At 43.1% G+C, this 25,559-nt stretch overlaps 1 protein-coding gene across 1 annotated transcript in view; it reads right to left on the minus strand.

Annotated features, from left to right (window-relative positions):
* The window catches only part of LOC126262382 (probable cytochrome P450 304a1), a 99,642-nt gene that overhangs the window by 60,816 nt on the left and 13,267 nt on the right, over window positions 1–25,559 (minus strand). The window contains exon 2 of the mRNA XM_049958979.1: window positions 24,136–24,299. Within this exon, the coding sequence (XP_049814936.1) occupies window positions 24,136–24,299 (164 nt within the window). The remainder of the gene's footprint in view (window positions 1–24,135; window positions 24,300–25,559) is intronic.

Consider the following 25,559-nt stretch of genomic DNA (forward strand, 5'->3'; position numbering starts at 1 on the left):
CCGATGACATTTAAGTGTCTGGCAGAGGGTTCATCGAACCACCTTCACAATTCTTTATTATTCCAGTCTCGTATGGCGCGCTGAAAGAACGAACACCTATATCTCTCCGTACTAGCTCTAATTTCCCTTATTTTATGGTGGTTATCGCTTCTCCCTATGTAGGTCGGTGTCATCAAAATATTTTCGCGTTCGGAGGAGAAAGTTTATGATTTGAATTTCGTGGAAGATTAGCAACGAAAAACGCGTTTATTTTAATGATGTCCAGCCGAAATCCTGTATCATTTCAGTGAGACTCTCCCCCATATTTCGCGGTAATACAAAACGTGCTGCCCTTCGTTGAACTTTTTCGATGTACTCCGTCAGTCCTATCTGGTATGGATCCCTCACCGCGCAGCAGTATTCTAAAAGAGGACGGATAAGCACACTGTAGGCAGTCTCCTTAGTGGATCTGTTACATTTTCTAAGTGTCCTGCCAATAAAACGCAGTCTTTGGTTAGCCTTACCCACAACATTTTCTGTGTGTTCCTTCCAATTTAAGTTGTTCGTAATTGTAATACCAAGGTATTTAGGTGAATTTACGGTTTTTAGATTAGATTGATTTATCATGTAACCGAAGTTTAACAAGTTCCTTTTAGCACTCATGTGGATGACCTCACACTTTTCGTTATTTAGGGTCAACTGCCGCTTTTTGCACCATTCAGATATCTTTTGTAAATCGTTTTGCAGTTTGTTTTGATCTTCTGATGACTTTATTAGTCGATAAACGACAGCGTCATCTGCAAAGAACCGAGGACGGCTGCTCAGACTGTCTCCAAAATCATTTATATAGATAAGGAACAGCAAAGGGCCTATAACACTACCTTGCGGAACGCCAGAAATCACTTTTGTTTTACTCGATGAATTTCAATCAGTTACTACGAACTGTGACCTCACTGACACGAAATCACAAATCCAGTCATGTAACTGAGACGATATTCCATAAGCACGCAATTTCACTACAAGCCGCTTGTGTGGTACAGTGTCAGAAGACTGCCGGAAATCCAGAAATACGGAATCGATCTGAAATCCCTTGTCAATAACACTCAACAATTCATTCGAGTAAAGAGCTAGTTGTGTTTCACGAGAAAGATGTTTTCTAATCCCATGTTGACTGTGTGCCAATAGGCCGTTTTCTTCGAGGTAATTCATAATATTCGAACACAACATGTGTTACAAAATCGTGCTGCATATCGACGTTAATGATATGGGCCTGTAATTAAGTGGATTACCCCTACTACCTTTCTTGAATATTGGTGTGACCTGTGCAACTTTTCACTCTTTGGGTGCGGATCTTTCGTCGAGCGGACGGTTGTACGTGATTGTTAAGTATGGAGCTAATGGATCAGCATAAAGGTATTCAAACTAGGAGGAAGCTCGTTGTGTCTTCTGGTATCACGAGACACAGTCACTAGACACAGTCCAGAGAAAATTCCAGACGACATACTATAGAGAGCCACCTGATTTTAAAAGCATATACATGTAGTATGCGAAGTTTAAGGAATCAGAGAGCGTCTGTAATTTCCCTACAACAGGCAGGCCTGGAAACGACAATCATAGCCAATGCCTGTTTTGGTATGCTGCAGTTATTTGTTGTGCTGCATATTCAGGATATGTCAGTCTTAATTTTCCAACTAGATGTTGTGCATCTCATTGCGGGTTAGATGTTCATGCCTGCTTGGACAGAACATTTCTAGGAAGACGGATCAGGTGAAGTGGCCCCATCAACTGGCCTCCACGATCACTGGACTTAACGCCCCTCGATTTCTTCGTTTGGGGTTATGTCAAGGACCAGCTTTACGAAACACCAGTGAACGACATCGCAGCATTACAGTGTAGAATTGCTGATGTCATAACACCCATCGCTCGAAAAATGTTGACCATGATATAGGTGGAATTGGAATATCGTCCGGATATCCTTCCCCATGAACCATGGACCTTGCCGTTGGTGGGGAGGCTTGCGTGCCTCAGCGATACAGATGGCCGTACCGTAGGTGCAACCACAACGGAGGGGTATCTGTTGAGAGGCCAGACAAACATGTGGTTCCTGAAGAGGGGCAGCAGCCTTTTCAGTAGTTGCAGGGGCAACAGTCTGGATGATTGACTGATCTGGCCTTGTAACATTAACCAAAACGGCCTTGCTGTGCTGGTACTGCGAACGGCTGAAAGCAAGGGGAAACTACAGCCGTAATTTTTCCCGAGGACATGCAGCTCTACTGTATGATTAAATGATGATGGCGTCCTCTTGGGTAAAATATTCCGGAGGTAAAATAGTCCCCCATTCGGATCTCCGGGCGGGGACTACTCAAGAGGACGTCGTTATCAGGAGAAAGAAAACTGGCGTTCTACGGATCGGAGCGTGGAATGTCAGATCACTTAATCGGGCAGGTAGGTTAGAAAATTTAAAAAGGGAAATGGATAGGTTAAAGTTAGATATAGTGGGAATTAGTGAAGTTCGGTGGCAGGAGGAACAAGACTTTTGGTCAGGTGATTACAGGGTTATAAATACAAAATCAAATAGGGGTAATGCAGGAGTAGGTTTAATAATGAATAAAAAAATAGGAGTGCGGGTTAGTTACTACAAACAGCATAGTGAACGCATTATTGTGGCCAAGATAGACACAAAGCCCATGCCTACTACAGTAGTACAAGTTTATATGCCAACTAGCTCTGCAGATGATGAAGAAATAGATGAAATGTATGACGAGATAAAAGAAACTATTCAGGTAGTGAAGGGAGACGAAAATTTAATAGTCATGGGTGACTGGAATTCGTCAGTAGGAAAAGGGAGAGAAGGAAACATAGTAGGTGAATATGGATTGGGGGGAAGGAATGAAAGAGGAAGCCGCCTTGTAGAATTTTGCACAGAGCATAACTTAATCATAGCTAACACTTGGTTCAAGAATCATGAAAGGAGGCTGTATACATGGAAGAAGCCAGGAGATACTGACAGGTTTCAGATAGATTATATAATGGTAAGACAGAGATTTAGGAACCAGGTTTTAAATTGTAAGACATTTCCTGGGGCAGATGTGGATTCTGACCACAATCTATTGGTTATAAACTGCAGATTGAAACTGAAGAAACTGCAAAAAGGTGGGAATTTAAGGAGATGGGACCTGGATAAACTGAAAGAACCAGAGGTTGTAGAGAGTTTCAGGGAGAGCATAAGGGAACAATTGACAGGAATGGGGGAAAGAAATACAGTAGAAGAAGAATGGGTAGCTCTGAGGGATGAAGTGGTGAAGGCAGCAGACGATCAAGTAGGTAAAAAGACGAGGGCTAATAGAAATCCTTGGGTAACAGAAGAAATATTGAATTTAATTGATGAAAGGAGAAAATATAAAAATGCAGTAAATGAAGCAGGCAAAAAGGAATACAAACGTCTCAAAAATGAGATCGACAGGAAGTGCAAAATGGCTAAGCAGGGATGGCTAGAGGACAAATGTAAGGATGTAGAGGCTTGTCTCACTAGGGGTAAGATAGATACTGCATACAGGAAAATTAAAGAGACCTTTGGAGAGAAGAGAACCACTTGTATGAATATCAAGAGCTCAGATGGAAACCCAGTTCTAAGCAAAGAAGGGAAGGTAGAAAGGTGGAAGGAGTATATAGAGGGTTTATACAAGGGAGATGTACTTGAGGACAATATTATGGAAATGGAAGAGGATGTAGATGAAGACGAAATGGGAGATAAGATACTGCGTGAAGAGTTTGACAGAGCACTGAAAGACCTGAGTCGAAACAAGGCCCCGGGAGTAGACAACATTCCACTAGAACTACTGATGGCCTCGGGAGAGCCAGTCATGACAAAACTCTACCATCTGGTGAGCACGATGTATGAGACAGGCGAAATACCCTCAGACTTCAAGAAGAATATAATAATTCCAATCCCAAAGAAAGCAGGTGTTGACAGATGTGAAAATTACCGAACTATCAGTTTAATAAGTCACAGCTGCAAAATACTAACGCGAATTCTTTACAGACGAATGGAAAAACTGGTAGAAGCTGACCTCGGGGAAGATCAGTTTGGATTCCGTAGGAATGTTGGAACACGTGAGGCAATACTGACCTTACGACTTATCTTGGAAGAAAGATTAAGAAAAGGCAAACCTACGTTTCTAGCATTTGTAGACTTAGAGAAAGCTTTTGACAATGTTGACTGGAATACTCTCTTTCAAATGCTGAAGGTGGCAGGGGTAAAATACAGGGAGCGAAAGGCTATTTACAATTTGTACAGAAACCAGATGGCAGTTATAAGAGTCTAGGGCCACGAAAGGGAAGCAGTGGTCGGGAAGGGAGTGAGACAGGGTTGTAGCCTCTCCCCGATGTTATTCAATCTGTATATTGAGCAAGCAGTAAAGGAAACAAAAGAAAAATTCGGAGTAGGTATTAAAATTCATGGAGAAGAAGTAAAAACTTTGAGGTTCGCCGATGACATTGTAATTCTGTCAGAGACAGCAAAGGACTTGGAAGAGCAGTTGAACGGAATGGACAGTGTCTTGAAAGGAGGATATAAGATGAACATCAACAAAAGCAAAACGAGGATAATGGAATGTAGTCAAATTAAGTCGGGTGATGCTGAGGGAATTAGATTAGGAAATGAGACACTTAAAGTAGTAAAGGAGTTTTGCTATTTAGGGAGTAAAATAACCGATGTTGGTCGAAGTAGAGAGGATATAAAATGTAGACTGGCAATGGCAAGGAAAGCGTTTCTCAAGAAGAGAAATTTGTTAACATCGAGTATAGATTTAGGTGTCAGGAAGTCGTTTCTGAAAGTATTTGTATGGAGTGTAGCCATGTATGGAAGTGAGACATGGACGATAACTAGTTTGGACAAGAAGAGAATAGAAGCTTTCGAAATGTGGTAATACAGAAGAATGCTGAAGATAAGGTAACTAATGAGGAGGTATTGAATAGGATTGGAGAGAAGAGAAGTTTGTGGCACAACTTGACTAGAAGAAGGGATCGGTTGGTAGGACATGTTTTGAGGCATCAAGGGATCACAAATTTAGCATTGGAGGGCAGCGTGGAGGGTAAAAATCGTAGAGGGAGACCAAGAGATCAATACACTAAGCAGATTCAGAAGGATGTAGGTTGCAGTAGGTACTGGGAGATGAAGAAGCTTGCACAGGATAGAGTAGCATGGAGAGCTGCATCAAACCAGTCTCAGGACTGAAGACCACAACAACAACAATCCTTCAGACAATGAAAGAAGTATGGGTTGACCTCTATTAATTGTGTGTGTGTGTGTGTGTGTGTGTGTGTGTGTGTGTGCGTGTGTGTGCGTGTGTGATGTGTTTATGTGTGCGTGTGTGTGTACAAAAATATTGTTAGCCACACTTGAAGATAAACGATATGTGTGTATGTCTCATTTTCTGCCTCATGTGTGTTTGTGTTCTTGGAAAGACTTCTTAAGCACCTTGTATTTCTGAAGGTTAATAAAATTAATAATATTTTTTTTAATGAGAAAAACTTGTTTTATACTGTGATTACTTCAATTTTAAATTATAAGTAATAATACAGAAATCAGAACAAATAATAAAAAACAAGAAAAAGTTTGGAAAACAGCCCCCACGTTGTTTACAATTTTTCGCAGAGCACTTACTCATTTCCCACAGAATACCAGTGTTCTGGAGAACACAGTGTGGGAAGCCATGGTCGAAGCGTACGTTTAAGCTGTAGCCTCACTGCTGGCACTTCACAGGTCGCTGCTGGCAAATCGCATCTCGCTGCTCGCCGGGAGCCTCGTTACATTAATGTGCTCACTCAACTGTTCATGTACCAAGCAGGGGCTCGCACAGTCAAACTCAGAACAGCTGGAATGACCACGAATCAGCCAATCAAGGCTGATGTTTCAGGACATGCGGCGACAGTCACGGCACGAAACACAAACCAAAGTGATGTCATCGCAGGACTGAAGCGAGCAGCGGGGCGCACACTGGTGGAGCATGTCAAATAGCCCAGTGAGACTCACTGCATTTGACATATCATCCCTGGGCCATGCTGTTGAACAGCGAGTGGTGAGGTGGCAGCGTAAATGCCCTAGAGGACGTACCTTCATTGGCACATCGCATCTCGCTGCTTGCTGGGAGCCTTGTTACACTAACGCTGCAGCCTCAATGGTAGCACACCACTGCTCACTGGTCTCTCAGGCATCTTGCTTCTCCCCGGGAACCTTTACCCCGCATCTGTTCATATTACTAACTGAAACGATTACTAGTGGCGTGTCAAACAAAAACCATGTTGTATGCTTCGTATAACGGTAATAATATTGGCCATACGTCTGTACGCAAGACTTCCAAACTCCTAAACATCCCTAGGTCCACTGTTTCCAACGTGATAGTCAAGTGGAAACGCGAAGGGTCACGTACAGCACTAAAGCGTACAGGCCGACCTCGTCTGTTGACTGACAAAGACCGCCGGCCGTTAGAGAGAGTTGTAATGTGTAATAGGTAGACTTCTATCCAGACCATCACAAGAAATTCCAAACTGCATCGGGATCCACTGCAAGTACTATGACAGTTAGGCGGTAGATGAGACAACTTGGATTTCGTGGTCGAGCGGCTGTTCATAAGCCACACACCACGCCGATAAATGCCAAACGACGCCTCGCTTGGTGTAAGGAGCGTTAACATTGGACGATTGAACAGGGGAAAGACGTTGTGTGGTGCGACAAATCACGGTACACACTGTAGCCATCCGATGGGCGGGTGTGGGTATGCGAATGCCCGGTGAACGTCATCTGCCAGCGTGTGTAGTGCCAACAGTAAAATTCGGAGGCCGTGGTGTTATGATGTGGTCGTCTTTCTCGTAGACGGGGCTTGCACCCCTTGTTGTTTTGCGTGGCACTATCACAGCACAGGCCTACACTGATGTTTAAAGTACATTCTTGCTTCCCACTGTTGAACAGCAATTCGGGGATAGCCATTCAATCTTTCAACACGATCGAGCACATGTTCATAATGCAAGACCTGTGGCAGAGTGGTTACACGACAATAACGTCCCTGTAATGGACTGTCCTGCACAGATCCCTGACCTGAATCCTACAGAACGCCTTTGGGATGTTTTGGAACGCCGACTTCGTGCCAGGCCTCTCCTCAGTACAGCACTCCGCGAAGAATGGGCCGCCACTCCCCAAGAAACCTTCCAGCATCTGATTGAAGGTATACCTGCGAGAGTGGAAGCTGTCAATAAGGCTAAGGGTGGGCCAACACTATACTGAATTCCAGCATTACAGATGGTGGGCGCCACGAACGTGTAAGTCATTTTCGGCCAGGTGTCCGGTTACTTTTATCACATAGTGTACATACTTTGAATCTACACTTTCCTTGCTGCACGTTGTGTCACCAGTTCTTGAGGCTGCTAGAAAATATCGAGACCATTTTTTCAGACACTTACAACTGACGCAACATACTTCCCAGTTGATTCTAAATATTATCGAACCACAATAGTTCAAAATATGTTCGATCCACAATTATTAACGTAATTTATTTTGTAGATCACTCCATAAGCCTACTCACTCTGAGGCAATATCTCGTCAGTTGTTATCTACATTTACTTCATATACTAATTTTGCCACTTACAGATTTTCATGCTGATATTGTAGTGATAAAGAAGAAAACAATTAATTAGGTGAAACAGAGTAACTAATTTCCAAAATTATTCATCTAATATCATATCCTCCATGAACCTATTGTGATGATCTGTATGCCTCTGGTGCCAGATAGCTTTGCACCCAAAAACGGCTGAAATAAGAAACTTTTTAAACCTGTGACTTGCAGTTTTGTCAACACAGTCCGCTTATTGTGGTTTTCAGTGGTGGCATACTGAGAAAACGTAATCAATCTACAAAGGAAATTGCTTAAAAACAACTTGTGCATAAATCCTAGTACATTGCTCAACTCTGTGGCAGCCATATAAAATACAACTATCAGCAGACAATGAAAGTAAACAAACATGGGCATTGTCAGTGGTCACATGTTTGTTCGGTCCATGTTAGAGCGTGACGGAAATGCAGAGAAATCTGACATGGCAGGTTCTTGAAGTTAGACGTGATCTATCTGTCGAAAGACTTCTTAGAAATCTTCAAGTATCAGTACTGTGTAACGTAGGAACATACTGCTGCTCCATACGTATCGTTCTTGTAGAGATTGGGAAGATAAGATCAGTCTACACTACAAGCCATTAAAATTGCTACACCAAGAAGAAATGCAGATGATAAACGGGTATTCATTGGACAAATATATTATACTAGAAATGACATGTGATTACATTTTCACGCAATTTGGGTCCATAGATCCTGAGAAATCAGTACCCAGAACAACCACCTCTCGCCGTAATAACGGCCTTGATACGCCTGGGCATTGAGTCAAACAGAGCGTGGGTGGCGTGTACAGGTACAGCTGCCCATGTAGCTTCAACACGATACCACAGTTCATGAAGAGTAGTGACTGGCGTATTCTGACGAGCCAGCTGCTCGGCCACCATTGATCAGACGTTTTCGTTTTGTGAGAGATCTGGAGAATATGCCGGCGAGGGCAGCAGTCAATTTATCCAGAAAGGCCATACAGGACCTGCAACATGTGGTCGTGAGTTATCGTGCTGAAATGTAGGGATTCGTAGGGATCGAATGAAGGGTAGAGCCACGGGTCGTAACGCATCTGAAATGTAGCGTCCACTGTTCAAAGTGACGTCAATGCGAACAAGAGGTGACCGAGACGTGTATCCAATGGCAACCCATACCATCACGCCGGGTGATAAGCCAGTATGGCGATGAAAAATACACGCATCCAATGTGCATTCACCACGATGCCGCCAAACACGGATGCGACCGTCATGATGCTATAAACAGGACCTGGATTCATCCGAAAAAATGACGTTTTGCCATTCGTGCACCCAGGTTCGTCGTTGGGTACACCATCGCAGGTGCTCCAGTCTGTGATGCAGCGTCAAGGGTAACCCCAGTCATGGTCTCCGTGTTGATAGTCCATGCTGCTGCAAACGTCGTCAAACTGTTCGTTCAGATGGTTGTTGTATTGCAAACGTCCCCATCTGTTGACTCAGGGATCGAGACCTGGCTGCACGATCCGCTATAGTAATGCAGATAAGACGCCTGTCATTTCGACTGCTAGTGATACGAGGCCGTTGGGACCCAGCACGGCGTTCCGTATTGCCCTCCTGAACCCACCGATTCCATATTCTGCTAACAGTTATTGGATCTCGACCAACGCGAGCATCAATGTCGCGATACGATAAACTGCAATCGCGATAGGCTACAATCCGACCTTTATCAAAGTCGGAAACATGATGGTACGCATTTCTACTCCTCACACGAGGCATCACAACAACGTTTCACCAGGCAATGCCGGTCAACTGCTGTTTGTGTATGATAAATCCGTTGGAAACTTTCCTCATGTCAGCACGTTGTAGGTGTCTCCACCGGGGCCAACCTTGTGTGAATGCTCTGAAAAGCTAATCATTTGCATATCACAGCAACTTCTTCGTGTCGGATAAATTTCGCGTCAGTAGCGCGTCATCTCCGTGGTGTAGCAATTGTAATGGCCAGCAGTGTAATTAAAGTTTGCACAGAGGTTTTAAGAAGTCACTTTCCCACTCTCATTATGCCAATGGAACAGGATGAAAACGTAATCTGTAGTAAAATGGAATGCATTGCTATTCACAATAGTTTGCAGAACATGGAAGAAGATGGAAATGTAGCAGAAGATCTACGGTGTACGAGAAATTGCGCAACAAAGAACAGCCCTCTAAGCAATGGGCCAGCTAGAGTTGCCCAGAAGCAGCCAATCATGGCACAAGTTTCAGGGTCGACGGCGATGGTCACTTCTCCTAACACGAATCAGTTGAATTCCACGTGTGGGGAGAATCGCAGCGAGCGTGTTGCGCTAAGACTGAGTGGGCTTGTTTCACCATCGGCGGGCCATCGATGCATACGAGCAGCTTATTATCTTGAGTTCCCAGCGTCATTTCCTTACACGTTTTACCAGTAAACGTGAAACATTAGAGCGACACACACTGTGGCAGTTAAGCTGGCAACTCATGACGAGACAGTATTATATGCTCACCAACCACTACTGCTTCACAGTAATTTCGTCCATCACCGTGAAGCAACTGTTGTTCGGCAAGAATTGGATAGTGCACATTTGTTTGCAACCCTAGAAATAGCTGACGCCGGCTTGCCGTGTATGCGGCCAGTTTGAGTATAGAACTATTTATTGAACAAATCAGCCTTCATCCTTATATCGGCTCGGCACTGAGCACTATGCGACATAACTTCTGAGGTCATCAGTCGCCTAGAACTTAGAACTAATTAAACCTAACTAACCTAAGGACATCACACACATCCATGCCCGAGGCAGGATTCGAACCTGCGACCGTAGCGGGCGCTCGGTTCCAGACTGCAGCGCCTAGAACCGCACGGCCACTCCGGCCAGCTCATCCTTATATCATACTTTATTAAAGAGTATGACATATGGAGGTTTGGGTCGATCCGGAGAGAGTGCACGGATAGCCGAAGTGGTTAAGTTGACCGCTCGCAACAAGCGGGAAATTCGCTTTCGAGTCCCGGTGCGGCAAAAACATCCGTATGTCACTATTGAGTAGTAGATCTATCTATACCTAACACAGCTGAGGTCATGGAATTCAAAGCTGGCGAATTAACTTCGAAATGGTTTGATAAAGTAACGGAGCAGAAAATTATTCTCGTCTATCAACGACCCCTTCCAATAAAATCCTGGGAGCATTAAGTCGCGCCATCTGTCGAGCGCGCCGCGCACCGCCAAGAGTGCGTACCTTCTGGCCGCTGCTGCGAGTTCGAAAAGCACAATGGAAGCTCCGATGTACGGACGAAAAAAAAACGTTTCAGCTAATCGCATTAATCGGGCACCGTATTCAACAGTGTACACTATGTGACCAAAAGTATCCCGACACCCGTAAAAACATACGTTCTTCATATTACGTTCATTGTGCTGCCATCTACTTCCAGGTATTCCATATCAACGACCTCAGTAGTCATTATTTAGACATCGTGAGTGAGCAGAATGGGGCGCTCCGCGGAACTCATGGACTTCGAACGTGGTCAAGTGCCGGGGATGTCACTTGTGTCACGCATCTGTAAGCGATATTTCCACACTCCTAAACATCACTAGGTCCACTGTTTCCAACGTAATAGTCAAACGGAAATGTGAAGGGACACGTACAGCACAAAAGCGTACAGGCCGACCTCGTCTGTTGACTGACAGATAACGCCAACAGTTGAAGAGGGTCGTAATGTGTAATAGGCAGACAACTACCAAGACCATCACAAGGAATTCCAAACCGCATCAGTCTCCACTGCAAGTACTATGACAGCTGGGAGGTCAGAAAAATTGGATTTCGTGATCGAGCGGCTGCTCATAAGCCACGCACCACGCCTGTAAATGCCAAACGACGCCTCGCTTTGTGTAATCAGCGTAAACATTGGATGATTTAACAGTGGGAAAACGTTATATGGAGTGACGAATCACGGTACACAATGTGGCGATACGATAGCAGGGTGTGGGTATGGCGAATTCACAGTGAACATCATCTACCAGCGTGTGTAGTGCCCAGTAAAATTCTGAGGCGGTGGAGTTGTGGTGTGATCGTGCTTTTCATGGGGAGGGCTTGCACCCCTTGTTGTTTTGCGTGACACTATCACAGCACAGACCTACATTGATGTTTTAAGCACCGTCTTGCTTCCCACTGTTGAAGAGCAATTCGGGGATGGCGATTGTATCTTTCAATACGATCGAGCACCTGTTCATAATACACCGCCTGTGTAGAAGTGATTATACGACAATAACATCCCTGTAATAGACTGGGCTGCACAGAGTCCTGACCTGAATCCTACAGAACACCTTTGGGATGATTTGGAACGCCGACTTCGTGCCAGACCTCGTCGACCGACATCGATTCCTCCCCTCAGTGCAGCCTCCGTAAAAGAATGGGCTGCCATTCCCCAAGAAACCTTCCAGCACGGGATTGAAGGTATGTCTGCGAGAGTGGAAGCTGTCATCAAAGCTAAGGGTGGGCCAACATTATACCGAAGTCCAGCATTACTGATGGAAGGCGCCACGAACTTGTAAGTCATTTTTAGCCAGGTATCCGGATACTTTTGATCACATAGTGTATCTTGCTTGCGTCTTGGCTTGTTGCTGTCCATGTGTATAACAATAATGAGTAAGATTGTCGCGACTACAGACTGTTCCATGAGTTGTCTTCTGTCAAGTGCGAGGAACATAGGGAAACTGCCATGTGTGCATACGAAATATGAGTATCCAAGTCTTAGCGGCAAATGTTGGCAGTCAGAGTGTCAGACGATAAGTAGCACTACGTCAGTAAATTAATAAAATGTCAAATAGCGATAGTTCAGGCTGTACAGTCGGCACCAAATGACATACAAAGTAGTTGCTGATACTTCTCCCGGCATGGGGTCAACGATTTTAAGTTCAAATGGCTCTGAGCACTATGGGACTTAACTTCTGAGGTCATTATTCCCCTAGGACAGAACTACTTAAACCTAACTCACTTAAGGACATCACACACACCCATGCCCGAGGCAGGATTCGAAACTGCGACCGCTCGGCCACCCAGGCCGGCCATCGATTATAGGATCAGGAATGGAAAGACGAGGCGTGGCGGGTCGTGCGTACCGACAATTTCTCGTGGTCATTTCTCAATAGGAATCAACATGGATTCCATAAACATGATACAATAGTACGCTCCATGAGAGTACATGGTATAACATGACATGTCCACATCAAATTAAATGTAGGAAAGGCAGATCCCAGCCTAAGATTCAGGACTGGCTTACAAAACACTCGTGAGGCCGATTGTGGAGCATGGCTAATCTGTATGGGATCTTACCAGGTTCTATTAGCGTAAGAGATACAGAAAATTCAACGAAGAGTGGTAAGCTTGACTGCAGGTTTGTTTAGTAAACGAAGATATAGTCGATTAACTCTAGTGTCATACGATGCAAAAGTGGCGTATTGCATCACGGGAAACATAACGGGAAAAATTCCTAGAGCGCACATCGAAGAGGAGTTGGGCGTCTAATGACTTTCTCCCGTTTATGTCTTGTGAAATGGCCAAGACGACATAATCAGATAAATTAGAGTTCATACGAAGGTTTATCGACTGTCCTTCTTCCCAACCATCATTCGTGAATGGCACAGGTAAGGGAAACTGTTACCCGAAGTACCTTCCACCATACAACGTAAGGGACGTGCGGAAATAGATGCAGATGAGACCAAGAAGAAAGTATTTACCGGCGCTCAGATTGACGTCTCATTCTCTGACTGCTGGAAAGCGTTCGACATACCTAAAAATTGTCAAGAAATGAACAGAATATGACCGAATATGTGATTGGATTGAGGTACTCCTGGCAAACAGCACGGGGCATGTCCTAACAGAGAACTTCAAAATATTATTGAGCGCAATCCATGGGAGTGATATAGGCTCATTACTGTTCCCAGTATGTAGAACTGATCTGGTGAATAACGTCGCAAGCTTCTTGAGGCTGTCCACGGATCAAGTTGTTATGTAAAGAGAAGTCGCAACGCTAGATGACTCTAACGAAAAAATCTTCTCCAGAAAGACTTACAGAGGTTCTACGCTTGGTGAACGGCTTAATATTTGACTCTTAACATAAACAAATGTAACTTATTACATACAAATAGACAGAGAGAACGATTATTGTTTCATTACGCGATTGGAGAAAAATTACTGGAAATAGTCGTATCCGTTAAATATCTGGGAGAGAGCAAACGCAACGACTTTAAGTGAACCTAACCCTAGGAAAGGATTATGCCAAACTTAAATTCATTGTTAGAAAATCGCACAAACCACATTTCACCAGCGAAGGACGTACCTTACAGAACCACTGTTTGACACATATTTGACTATTACTACTCGTTACTTTCCTTACCATGTAGTGTTGACGAAGGAAACTGAAAGATTGAAAGAACAGATCTGCGTTTCTTCATTGGTGCCTTTTTGAAGGAAAGCGCCACGGAAGTGCTAATGTAACTCCAGTGGCAAACGCTACAAGAGGAACATTCAGCATTCCTGTAACATTCGTAGAAAAATCAACATGCCACATCCTTCTACACACAACTCGTGAAAAGACTGTGAATGTAAAAGTAAGATTCGAACTCGTACGGAGGCTTGTCAACACTCATTCTCCCCGCACCTGATTCGCTGCTGGAACAGGAAGAAAGAGGAGAAGTATCAGCGGTACACTAAGTAACCTCCACCGCACACCATATAATGATTTGCGAGGCATAGATGTAGATGTAAATAGCTATCACGCTTCTTGCCGCCACTTCCCTACGTGAGCATCCCGCGCAAGGACGCTGTCATGAGGGACGTCATCGGCTAATTTGGCTGTGTGAATTTTGTGTTGTACGTGGTGTCGCACGAGGAACGCTCAGTATGCACGGATACGACAGTAACGATTGCCTGAAGCAAAGAAGTTTAGTAAACACGTACTCTGAAATACATATCTGAAGAGCTATCATCACTACTTCATCTTCAATACTGTGAAGTAAATTTCTTCCAGTGCAAAATCTTTGCTTTCAATATTTTAAGAGGTGGTAGTATTGGCCAAAACAAGGAAAAAAGTTCACTAAACATGGGTTGTAATGCGCATATTTTAAGAGCTGTGAGCACTTGCTCATCTTCGCTACGGTAAACACATCTCTTCTGCTGAACAAATGCCCGTGGCTCCTAAGGTATCATTTTAGAGTCCATTTTTGTTATACATTTTTTCTTGTCTTGGTCATTGCTGTCTCCTCCCATAGTAAGGAAAGCAAAGAGGATGCAGCAGTAGGTATTTATGTAGAAGTGTGAAAAATGAGGAAGTTCAAATGGCTCTGAGCACTATACGACTTAACTTCTGAGGTCATCAGTCGCCTAGAACTTAGAACAAATTAAACCTAACTAACCTAAGGACATCACACACATCCATGCCCGAGGCAGGATTCGAACCTGCGACCGTATCGATCGCTCGGTTCCAAAAGTGTAGCGCCTAGAACCGCACGGCCACTCCGGCCGGCGAAAATGAGGAAGTGCTCATAACTGTTAAGGTATGCATTTTACCATTTTTGTAGAGCCTCTATGAACCACATGAGCATAGCAATATGCTGCATGCATCTTATTGTTGACAGTTGACAGCTGAAGTGCCAGAAACAGGTTAAGGATAGTGAATTTCTTTTATACAGCTGGTTGCTGATTTTGATATATTCAAGTAAAGTTGTTACAGATGGATAAAATACTGAACACCGAATAGCTTAGCTTTGAGTTTCTTCGGTTAGTTTGAAAGTGAAACTTCCTGCCCAGATTAAAACTTTGTGCCGGATCGGGACTCGAACCAGCGACCTACACCTTTCGTGAGCAAGTGTGCTGCCTACTGAGATATCTGAGCACGACTTATAATCCCTCACAGGTTTACCTCTACTTATATCTGTGATGACTTTCCATGTACTACGAACCCAGGTTAATAGTGCATAGGAACAATTTAAATTCAGCAATTTCAGTTCACTATAGATATATGGAAAAAGAAATTCGGGAATCTGTTGATATCTCACTTAAGATAATGATATGGTTTGTTGTAATATTTTCATATTAACTTCCGGATGTATTGTTACGTATAATTTGAATTGTACAGCTAATGTTTTAATATCGTTCTTTGTGCATAAGTTCTCAGTCATTATGAGACTATTAAATGAAATATTTGTTCTTCCAACGATGTTTTCATTGTAAAAACTTCTCATATCCCACAAATGACCCGTTTCAATTTTATTTTCAAATACACCATCACCCGCGCGATTATAAGATCAATCATGTTTTTTTGACAGTGTTTGTAAGGCGCTCAGGGTGGGACGTGACGGCTGCAGCAGCACATAGTAGCTAAGTGAAATCAAGATGATTATTGTTGTATTTTTGAGCCGCGAGTAGTGGCCGCGCGGTTTTGAGGCGCCATGTCATGAACTGCGGGGCCGCTCCCGTCGGAGGTTCGAGTCCTCCCTCGGACATGGGTGTGTGTGTGTTGTTCTTAGCATATGTTAGTTTAAGTACGTTTAAGTCTAGGGACCGATGACCTCAGCAGTTTGGTCTCTTTGAACATTTTGAACATTTTTGAAACTCAGTAATCTGGAAATGTTACTAAAAGCGTGTGATGTTTCTGTCGGAGGGGTCCACAAGCCACATTGAATCTCAGCCAGGAAAAGTGGAGAGTGGTGCTGATTCGGACAGGCACCTTCCGGAAATCCATTGCAAATTCAGGGCTGAGGAAGCCGACTCAAGGCTTGTTATTGCTCTATACCCCACATTATACGATATGTGCAGTACATGGTCAGCAATTTTTAATAGATCAGCTTGATAACAAGAAAATTTATGACTCAACAGAGAAGAAATGTGCAGTTCTAAGCGAAACTAAACGTTACTTAAGATTACACGGGAATGCTTTTGGAAAGGAACATTCTTGAGAAGAGTGTGTTTCTTTCAGTGTAGTAGAAAAGAGCATATTATGCAAAGGAAACGAAAACTGCCAACAAACAACCCAACTGTCAAGATAAAGAGTGAATTATCCGACATATGTATACACTCGTAGTAAATATTGTGTAACGCTAGTGGAAGGTAATGCCTCTAGTGATGAGAATTAAGGTGAAGTACTGCCCACAGGCAGATCAACACTCCGGCCCAGAACACAACTTTCGGCTGGTAGCTTCAGTACATGTCGGCCCACGTCTAGCTCGGGCTACCTTCCTTGATACATTAACTACTACTCTAGGTGTGCCTACCTACTACTCAGGCACAACCACTCGGCACCTGTACACTGCCAGTTAAAGGCAAAGTACTTTCTGCTAATGACTTATACTGAAGCAGTTCGATGAAATTCTGCCTACCAGTGATTCGTTTGTGTCAACGCCATCGGCAGAACTTAGGAACGCGACTATGAGATTTTTATTAATTTAATTCATATAGTAATGCTTTTTAGTTGTAATATATGATGGAAGTACTCTCTAAGACAACAAAAAAACCACGCGCCACAAAGAAATTATCCGAATGGAATGGAAATCGATAATTTTGATGTACTTTTACCGAAAAACAAATAAGTACAATTTCAGAAATTTGGACGATTTCACCATATGAAAAAGCTTCACAAAATGTACAAGTAAATCATGCGTTGGTCTCCCTCTGGCCGTTATGCCTGCAGTTACTCGGCTTTGCATTGATTGATAGAGTTGTTGGATGTCCCTCTGAGGGACATCGTCCCAAATTCTGTCCAATCAGAGCGTTAGATCGTCAAATTCCCGAGGTTCCTGCATATAATGTTCCAAATATTCTCAGTTTGGTAGAGATCCAGCAAGCCGGCCGCTGTGAACGAGCGGTTCTAGGCGTTTCAGTCCGGAACCGCGCTGCTGCTACGGTCGCAGGTTCGAATCCTGCCTCGGGCATGGATGTGTGTGATGTCCTTAGGTTAGTTAGGTTTAAGTAGTTCTAAGTCTAGCGGACTGATGACCTCAGATGTTAAGTCCCATAGTGCTCAGAGCCATTTGAACCATTTGAACCCATTCCCATCGTCTGTAATGGCATTGTTCCCATTCAACCGTCGAGCGATTCGCCAATTACTTCAACCGGCTTCTTTCAGCCCAACTGCACGTTTTCTCTCAAGTGCTGACATCTGCATATATTGTTCACGCGGCTGTCTGCGAGGCTTAGTTACTCTCCTACTCAGGACACGGAATGAATCTCGTAAAAACTTCATGTTCTGGTATCGACATGCCCTCTGTTTACTGTCCCTGTTAGCTGCGCTGTGAAATTGCGCTGCAGCATCAAACACTCATCCAACGGCCGCCAAAGTTAACGATTTCGCATTTTCCGTCGATACCTGTTTGGGCATCATTTTATGACCAATTTGCATAACTTCTTCGTAGTTGAGATGTTGTATTTTCACATCGCCACGTCTCGTCACATAAAACACTGATTTGAGTAATGAAAGAGGCCAAGAACCATTTATTTGCCAATTTATAACATTTAACCACGCATTGTAATGAAGTAGTTTGTCGATTTACAGGGAGAAATGAATCCAGCGCTACTGACGCGCCAAAGAAACTATAGACTAATTCAGCGCGCATGTAAATACATCGATATTAAAGACAGACTCTGAAGACATTTGAATATTACAAAAAACAAGCGCGCAACCCATCGTCCACTGCCGGACGGTATCTTCTGTGTAATATAGACGCACCATTACATAGGCGTCATTATAAGATTTGTAATTTGTTTGAATCTATTGTGAAATACTGTCATTTTGTTGTATGTGAGACTCGTATGTGTGAAAAACACGGAGTGGTTAAAGAATGGACATTTCCGCGTGAATTATAAACTTTTATGCATAATGACAGGTTTCAGAGAGATTATACAATGGTAAGTCAGAGATTTAGGAACCAGATTTTAAATTGTAAGACATTTCCAGGGGCAGATGTGGACTCTGACCATAATCTATTAGTTATGAACTGTAGATTAAAACTGAAGAAACTGCAAAAAGGTGGGAATTTAAGGAGATAGGACCTGGATAAACTCACTAAACCAGAGGTTGTACAGAGTTTCAGGGAGAGCATAAGGGAACAATTGACAGGAATGGTGCAGAGAAATACAGTAGAAGAAGAAAGGGTAGCTTTGAGGGATGAAGTAGTGAAGGCAGTAGAGGAGAAAGTAGGTAAAAAGAAGAGGGCTACTAGAAATCCTTGGGTAACAGAGGAAATATTGAACTTAATTGATGAAAGGAGAAAATATAAAAATGCAGTAAATGAAGCAGGCAAAAAGGAATACAAACGTCTCGAAATGAGATCGACAGGAAGTGCAAAATGGCTAAGCAGGGATGGCTAGATGACAAATGTAAGGATCTAGAGGCTTATCTCACTACGGGTAAGATAGATACTGCCTACAGGAAAATTAAAGAGACCTTTGGAGAAAAGAGAACCACTTGTATGAATATCTAGAGTCCAGATGGAAACCCAGTTCTAAGCAAAGAAGGGAAAGCAGAAAGGTGGAAGGAGTGTATAGAGGGTCTATACAAGGGCGATGTACTTGAGGACAATATTATGGAAATGGTAGAGGATGTAGATGAAGAGGAAATGCAAGATATGATACTGCGTGAAGAGTTTAGAAGAGCACTGAAAGACCTGAGTCGAAACAAGGCCCCGGGAGTAGACAACATTCCATAAGAACTACTGACAGCCTTGGAAAATCAGTCCTGACAAAACTCTACTATCTGGTGAGCAAGGTATATAAGAGAGGCGGAATACCCTCAGACTTCAAGAAGAATATAATAATTCCAATCCCAAAGAAAGCAGGTGTTGACAGATGCGAAAATTACCGAACTATCAGTTTAATAAGTCACGGCTGCAAAATACTAACGCGAATTCGTTACAGACGAATGGAAAAACTAGTAGAAACCAACCTCGGGGAAGATCAGTTTGGATTCCGTAGAAATATTGGAACACGTGAGGTAATACTGACCCTACGACTTAGGGTCAGGGATTTTCTCTGCCTCGTGATGACTGGGTGTTGTGTGCTGTCCTTAGGTTAGTTAGGTTTAAGTAGTTCTAAGTTCTAGGGGACTGATGACCATAGATGTTCAGTCCCATGGTGCTCAGAGCCTACGACTTATCTTAGAATCTAGATTAAGGAAAGGCAAACCTACGTTTGTAGCAGTTGTAGACTTAGAGAAGGCTTTTGAAAACGTTGACTGGAATACTCTCTTTCAAATTCTGGAGGCGGCAGGGGTAAAATACAGGGAGCGAAAGGCTATTTACAATTTGTACAGAAACCAGATGGCAGTTATAAGAGTCGAGGGACGCGAGAGGGAAACAGTGGTTGGGAAGGGAGTGACACAGGGCTGTAGCCTCTCCCCGATGTTATTCAATCTGTATACTGAGCAAGCAGTGAAGAAAACAAAAGAAAAATTCGGAGTAGCTATTAAAATGCATGGAGAAGAAATAAAAACTTTGAGGTTCGCCGATGACATTGTAATTCTGTCAGAGACAGCAAAGGACTTGGAAGAGCAGTTGAACGGAATGGATGGATTCTTGAAAGTAGGATATAAGATGAACATCAACGAAATCAAAACGAGGATAATGGAATGTAGTCGAATTAAGTCGGGTGATGCTGAGGGAATTAGATTAGGAAATGAGACACTTAAAGTAGTAAAGGAGTTTTGCTATTTGGGGAGCAAAATAACTGATGATGGTCGAAGTAGAGAGGATGTAAAATGTGTACTGGCAATGGCAAGGAAAACGTTTCTGAAGAAGAGAAATTTGTTAACATCGAGTATAGATTTAAATGTCAGGAAGTCGTTTCTGAAAGTATTTGTATGGAGTGTAGCCATGTATGGAAGTGAAACATGGACGATAAATAGTTTGGACAAGAAGAGAATAGAAGCTTTCGAAATGTGGTGCTACAGAAGAATGCTGAAGATTAGATGGGTAGATCACATAACTAATGAGGAGGTATTGAATAGAATTGGGGAGAAGAGATGTTTGTGGCACAACTTGTCAAGAAGAAGGGATCTTTTGGTAGGACATGTTCTGAGGCATCAAGGGATCACCAATTTAGTATTGGAGGGCAGCGTGGAGGGTAAAAATCGTAGAGAGATACCAAGAGATGAATACACTAAGCAGATTCAGAAGGATGTAGGTTGCAGTAGTTACTGGGAGATGAAGAAGCTTGCACAGGATAGAGTAGCATGGAGTGCTGCATCAAACCAGTCTCAGGGCTGAAGACCACAACAACAACGTGGATATAACAAACCACTCAGGCTCTGTCATTGTTACTGACGCAAGTGTTAACGTGTTATATGCGTTTTAAATCCAGGCTCGTAATTATAGTGCCAATTACTCTAAATTTGTGTTTGCTTTGGTAGTTGGACCACCTCAGTCTCCGATGTGTCATTGTGTGGACAGAACAGTCGAGGCCTACGTTAACAAATTAGCTATATTCCCCCCTTGTAATATTCAAACTCAGTTTTAAACTAGCCATTGGTACATTTTCAGTGCGATTGACGTCCGGAAATTTCTTAGCAAACTTCACCTCTCGAATCATACATCGCTCGCACATAGCTTCGTTGTTCCGCAATGGTACGCGGCACTTTCTAAACGGGAAAGGGAGCCACGCAAGTAAATGTTGGTTCCCCTTACCAATCTGATGCTTAATAATTTTTATGTGTGCAAGAGCGCACGTCGTGAGCCAACCACATCTGACTTTTAAACAATCTGCATTACAACACCAAATTGCAATCAATCATCACTATTTAATAACAATTGTCTAATAATATTTTCTGACATCAGATAGTGCATGGTTTTTTATCTAGTCGTGTGCATTTTAACTGAGGTGGAATCTTGGAACTAGCCCAAAATTTGCCTAAACGCGCGCAGGAAACCATCTAAAAACCACACTCATGCTGGCCGGTGTACCAGCCCATGGTCGTTAATCCGCTGCACGCATTCGATTCGGATCTGGCGCATCTCTCTGTCTTGCAAGCTAACACGCTGCGTGTTACGCTATACGAGAAGGTCATAACACATAGTTAACACATGTAATTAATATTTTTTCAGTTGGAGTCTACATCTAAATCTACATCTATACTCCGCAAGCCACCCAACGGTGTGTGGCGGAGGGCACTTTACGTGCCATTGTCATTACCTCCCTTTCCTGTTCCAGTCCCATATGGTTCGCGGGAAGAACGACTGCCGGAAAGCCTCCGTGCGCTCTCGAATCTCTCTAATTTTACATTCGTGATCTCCTCGGGAGGTATAAGTAGGGGGAAGCAATATATTCGATACCTCATCCAGAATCGCACCCTCTCGAAACCTGGACAGCAAGCTACACCGCGATGCAGAGCGCCTCTCTTGCAGAGTCTGCCACTTGAGTTTGCTAAACATCTCCGTAACGCTATTACGCTTACCAAATAACCCTGTGACGAAACGCGCTGCTCTTCTTTGGATCTTCTCTGTCTCCTCCATCAACCCAACCCAGTACGGATCCCACACTGATGAGCAATACTCAAGTATAGGTCAAACGAGTGTTTTTTAAGCAACCTCCTTTGTTGATGGACTACATTTTCTAAGGACTACATTTTCTAAGGACTCTCCCAATGAATCTTAACCTGGTACCCGCCTTACCAACAATTAATTTTATATGATCATTCCACTTCAAATAGTTCCGCACGCACACTCCCAGATATTTTACAGAAGTAACTGCTACCAGTGTTTCTTCCGCTATCACATAATCATACAATAAAGGATCCTTCTTTCTAAGTATTCGCAATACATTACATTTGTCTATGTTAAGGGTCAGTTGCCACTCCCTGCACCAAGTGCCTATCCGCTGCAGACCTTCCTGCATTTCGCTACAATTTTCTAATGCTGCTACTTCTCTGTATACTACAGCTTCATCCGAGAAAAGCCGCATGGAACTTCCGACACTATCTACTAGGTCATTTATATATATTGTGAAAAGCAATGGTCCCATAACACTCCCCTGTGGCACGCCAGAGGTTACTTTAACGTTTGTAGACGTCTCTCCATTGAGAACAACATGCTGTGTTCTGTTTGCTAAAAACTCTTCAATCCAGCCACACAGCTGGTCTCATATTCCGTAGGCTCTTACTTTGTTTATCAGGCGACAGTGCGGAACTGTATCGAACGCCTTCCGGAAGTCAAGGAAAATGGCATCTACCTGGGAGCCTGTATCTAATATTTTCTGGGTCTCATGAACAAATAAAGCGAGTTGGGTTTCACACAATCGCTGTTTCCGGAATCCATGTTGATTCTTACAGAGTAGATTCTGGGTTTCCAGAAACGACATGATACGCGAGCAAAAACATGTTCTAAAATTCTACAACATATCGACGTCGGAGATATAGGTCTACAGTTTTGCGCATCTGCTCGACGACCCTTCTTGAAGACTGGTACTACCTGTGGTCTTTTCCAATCATTTGCAACCTTCCGTTCCTCTAGAGACTTGCGGTACACGGCTGTTAGAAGGGGGACAAGTTCTTTCGCGTACTCTGTGTAGAATCGAATTGGTATCCCGTCAGGTCCATCACCATTTGCATAAGCTCATCAAAACGTGGGACTTAACAATAAAAATCTTCATTACAGGCTCTTCTCCTTTTTTGTAATTAAATCTCGCAAACTGTTACTTGGCCGACTTCTGATCCATAACAGTTGTTGCATTATCCGCCAAGCCCTGGAGGGCAGAGAATAAGACGGAGCGACGGGATGGGTGGAGAGCGGCAGATACATCACTCAGTCAAAATATGAGGATGCTGACCACCGACCTCAAGGAATCTGTCTGTACATGCGGACACAACGACGCGTACCACGGCCAGCAGTCAGTGCTCACACATACGTTACAACAGTGAAACGACCGAACTGCTGCGCTCCTTAGTACTCATCGTTATCATCTTCATCGTTATTATCATAGCTCTGCCCTAAAGTAGGTCTTCACTTGCAGCTGTCAATGCAGACCCATCATTTGCTACCCTCTTCGTTTTGTCATAATTTTGTTTCCATCATTATGCTGTCCATCAATTGGTATCTTCTGCAATCTCTTCTTCTTCCTCCATTCACCCTTCCTTCCATAGCGTCCATCAGTAAACAGTCTCTTCACATCCAGTGTCGAAGCCAAATGTTCCAATGTGTGTGAAATCTTATGGGACTTAACTGCTAAAGTCATCAGTCCCTAAGCTTACACACTACTTCACCTAAATTATCCTAAGGACAAACACACACACCCATGCCCGAGGGAGGACTCGAACCTCCGCCGGGACCAGCCGCACAGTCCATGACTGCAGCGCCTGAGACCGCTCGGCTAATCCCGCGCAGTGCCAAAGCCAACTGTGTTTCCTCTTCCTGATTACCTAAGTAATAAGGATTAGCAATTTATCTCCCGGTTATCACACAAATCTCTCATTAACTGTCATTCAACAAATTATAAATCGGAGACATTAAGTCTGTTTACAGAATTTATTTGTCCTCGAAATCTTACCTCCCCCTCTCGTTCACCGCGGATCATTTCAAGCAAATCCTTCACTTCAGCTTCTATTTCAGCTTCCAGTTGTTTAGAACGACGTCCAAAGCCGAAATCGCGCAGATGCCGAAGGCTAAAGCGGCGTTGTTCCTTCCACAGTTCTCCATCTACGAAGAACACTCCTGTAAAAGTACAGACGAGACTATTTTCACACTTTTTTGTAACTACGTTAACAACCAAAACATTATGACCACAGTCCACCGCGAAACTGAATGTCTGTTAGTTAGCTAGTTACGTGTTTCATTCATCAGTCTCACGGAAACCGTTATGATGCGGGACGTATCAGGTGCATTTTTTTTACCTACCCCATTCCCTTAAATGGCACAAAATGTCTATATTATACCTACAGATTTATTTATTCTTATTCAAGATTTCATCTATGGTATAGAAGGAGTTGTCAAGGAGATATGATTTCAATTTATTTTTGAAACTATTATTGCTGTCTATCAGACATTTTATTTCATCTGGTAATTTATCGAAAAGTTTTACAGCAGCAGCATAAAGATAGGTTAAGTAGAGGATAGTGTACGTCTTTCTTTCTTCTGGCATTATAACCATGAATGTCACTGTTGTTTTTAAACTGTCGTTGAGAATAAATTACATTGCTGAGGAAATGTACTGTGAGGTTGTTGTAAGAAATCCTAACCAATACAGCAGATGCCTACAAGATGTGTGACTATGAGGCCCACACATTATTCAGATCACTGTCTTTTGAGCAGTGAATACTTTGTGCCTAAGCGTTGAGTTAAACCAAAACATTATTCTGCATGACATCAGAGAGTGAAACTATGCGAAGTATGTTACCTTGCTAATTTCTATATCCTCAAAATTAGAAATTATTCTGATTGCAAAAGTTACTGAACCTAGTCGCTTTAGGATATCCAAAATATGAATTTTCCGATTAAGATTCTCATCTATATGTACACCCAAAAACTTAGTGTGCTCTATCCTGGCTACTGACTTCTGCTGAAGTGTTAGATTTATTGAAGGAACAATACTCCCTGCAGTTGAAAATTGTATGTACGGTGTTTCTTCAAAGTTTGGAGCAAGTCGATTCGCAGAAAAACAATCAATAGTTTTTCCAAAGACATTATTAGTATCATTTTCTATTGGAGTTTCTTTTACTGGATTAATAATGATGCTTGTATCATGAGCAAACAGCGTCACTTTAGCTCCTTGTTTCGGATAAGAAGGGAGGTCATTCACATATATCAAGAATAGAAGGAGACCCATGACTGAATCCTGTGGAACACCTAATGTAATGTCACCCCAGTTATATGAAGTGGGAAACTTCCTTAAATCACTTAATCCGTATAAGGGAACTTTTCCCTTCCTGTTCTGTAGATATGACTTAAACCACTCATATGCTGTTCCATTTATAC

This window comes from Schistocerca nitens, chromosome 6 (assembly GCF_023898315.1).
Source record: "Schistocerca nitens isolate TAMUIC-IGC-003100 chromosome 6, iqSchNite1.1, whole genome shotgun sequence".
Lineage (NCBI taxonomy): Eukaryota > Metazoa > Arthropoda > Insecta > Orthoptera > Acrididae > Schistocerca > Schistocerca nitens.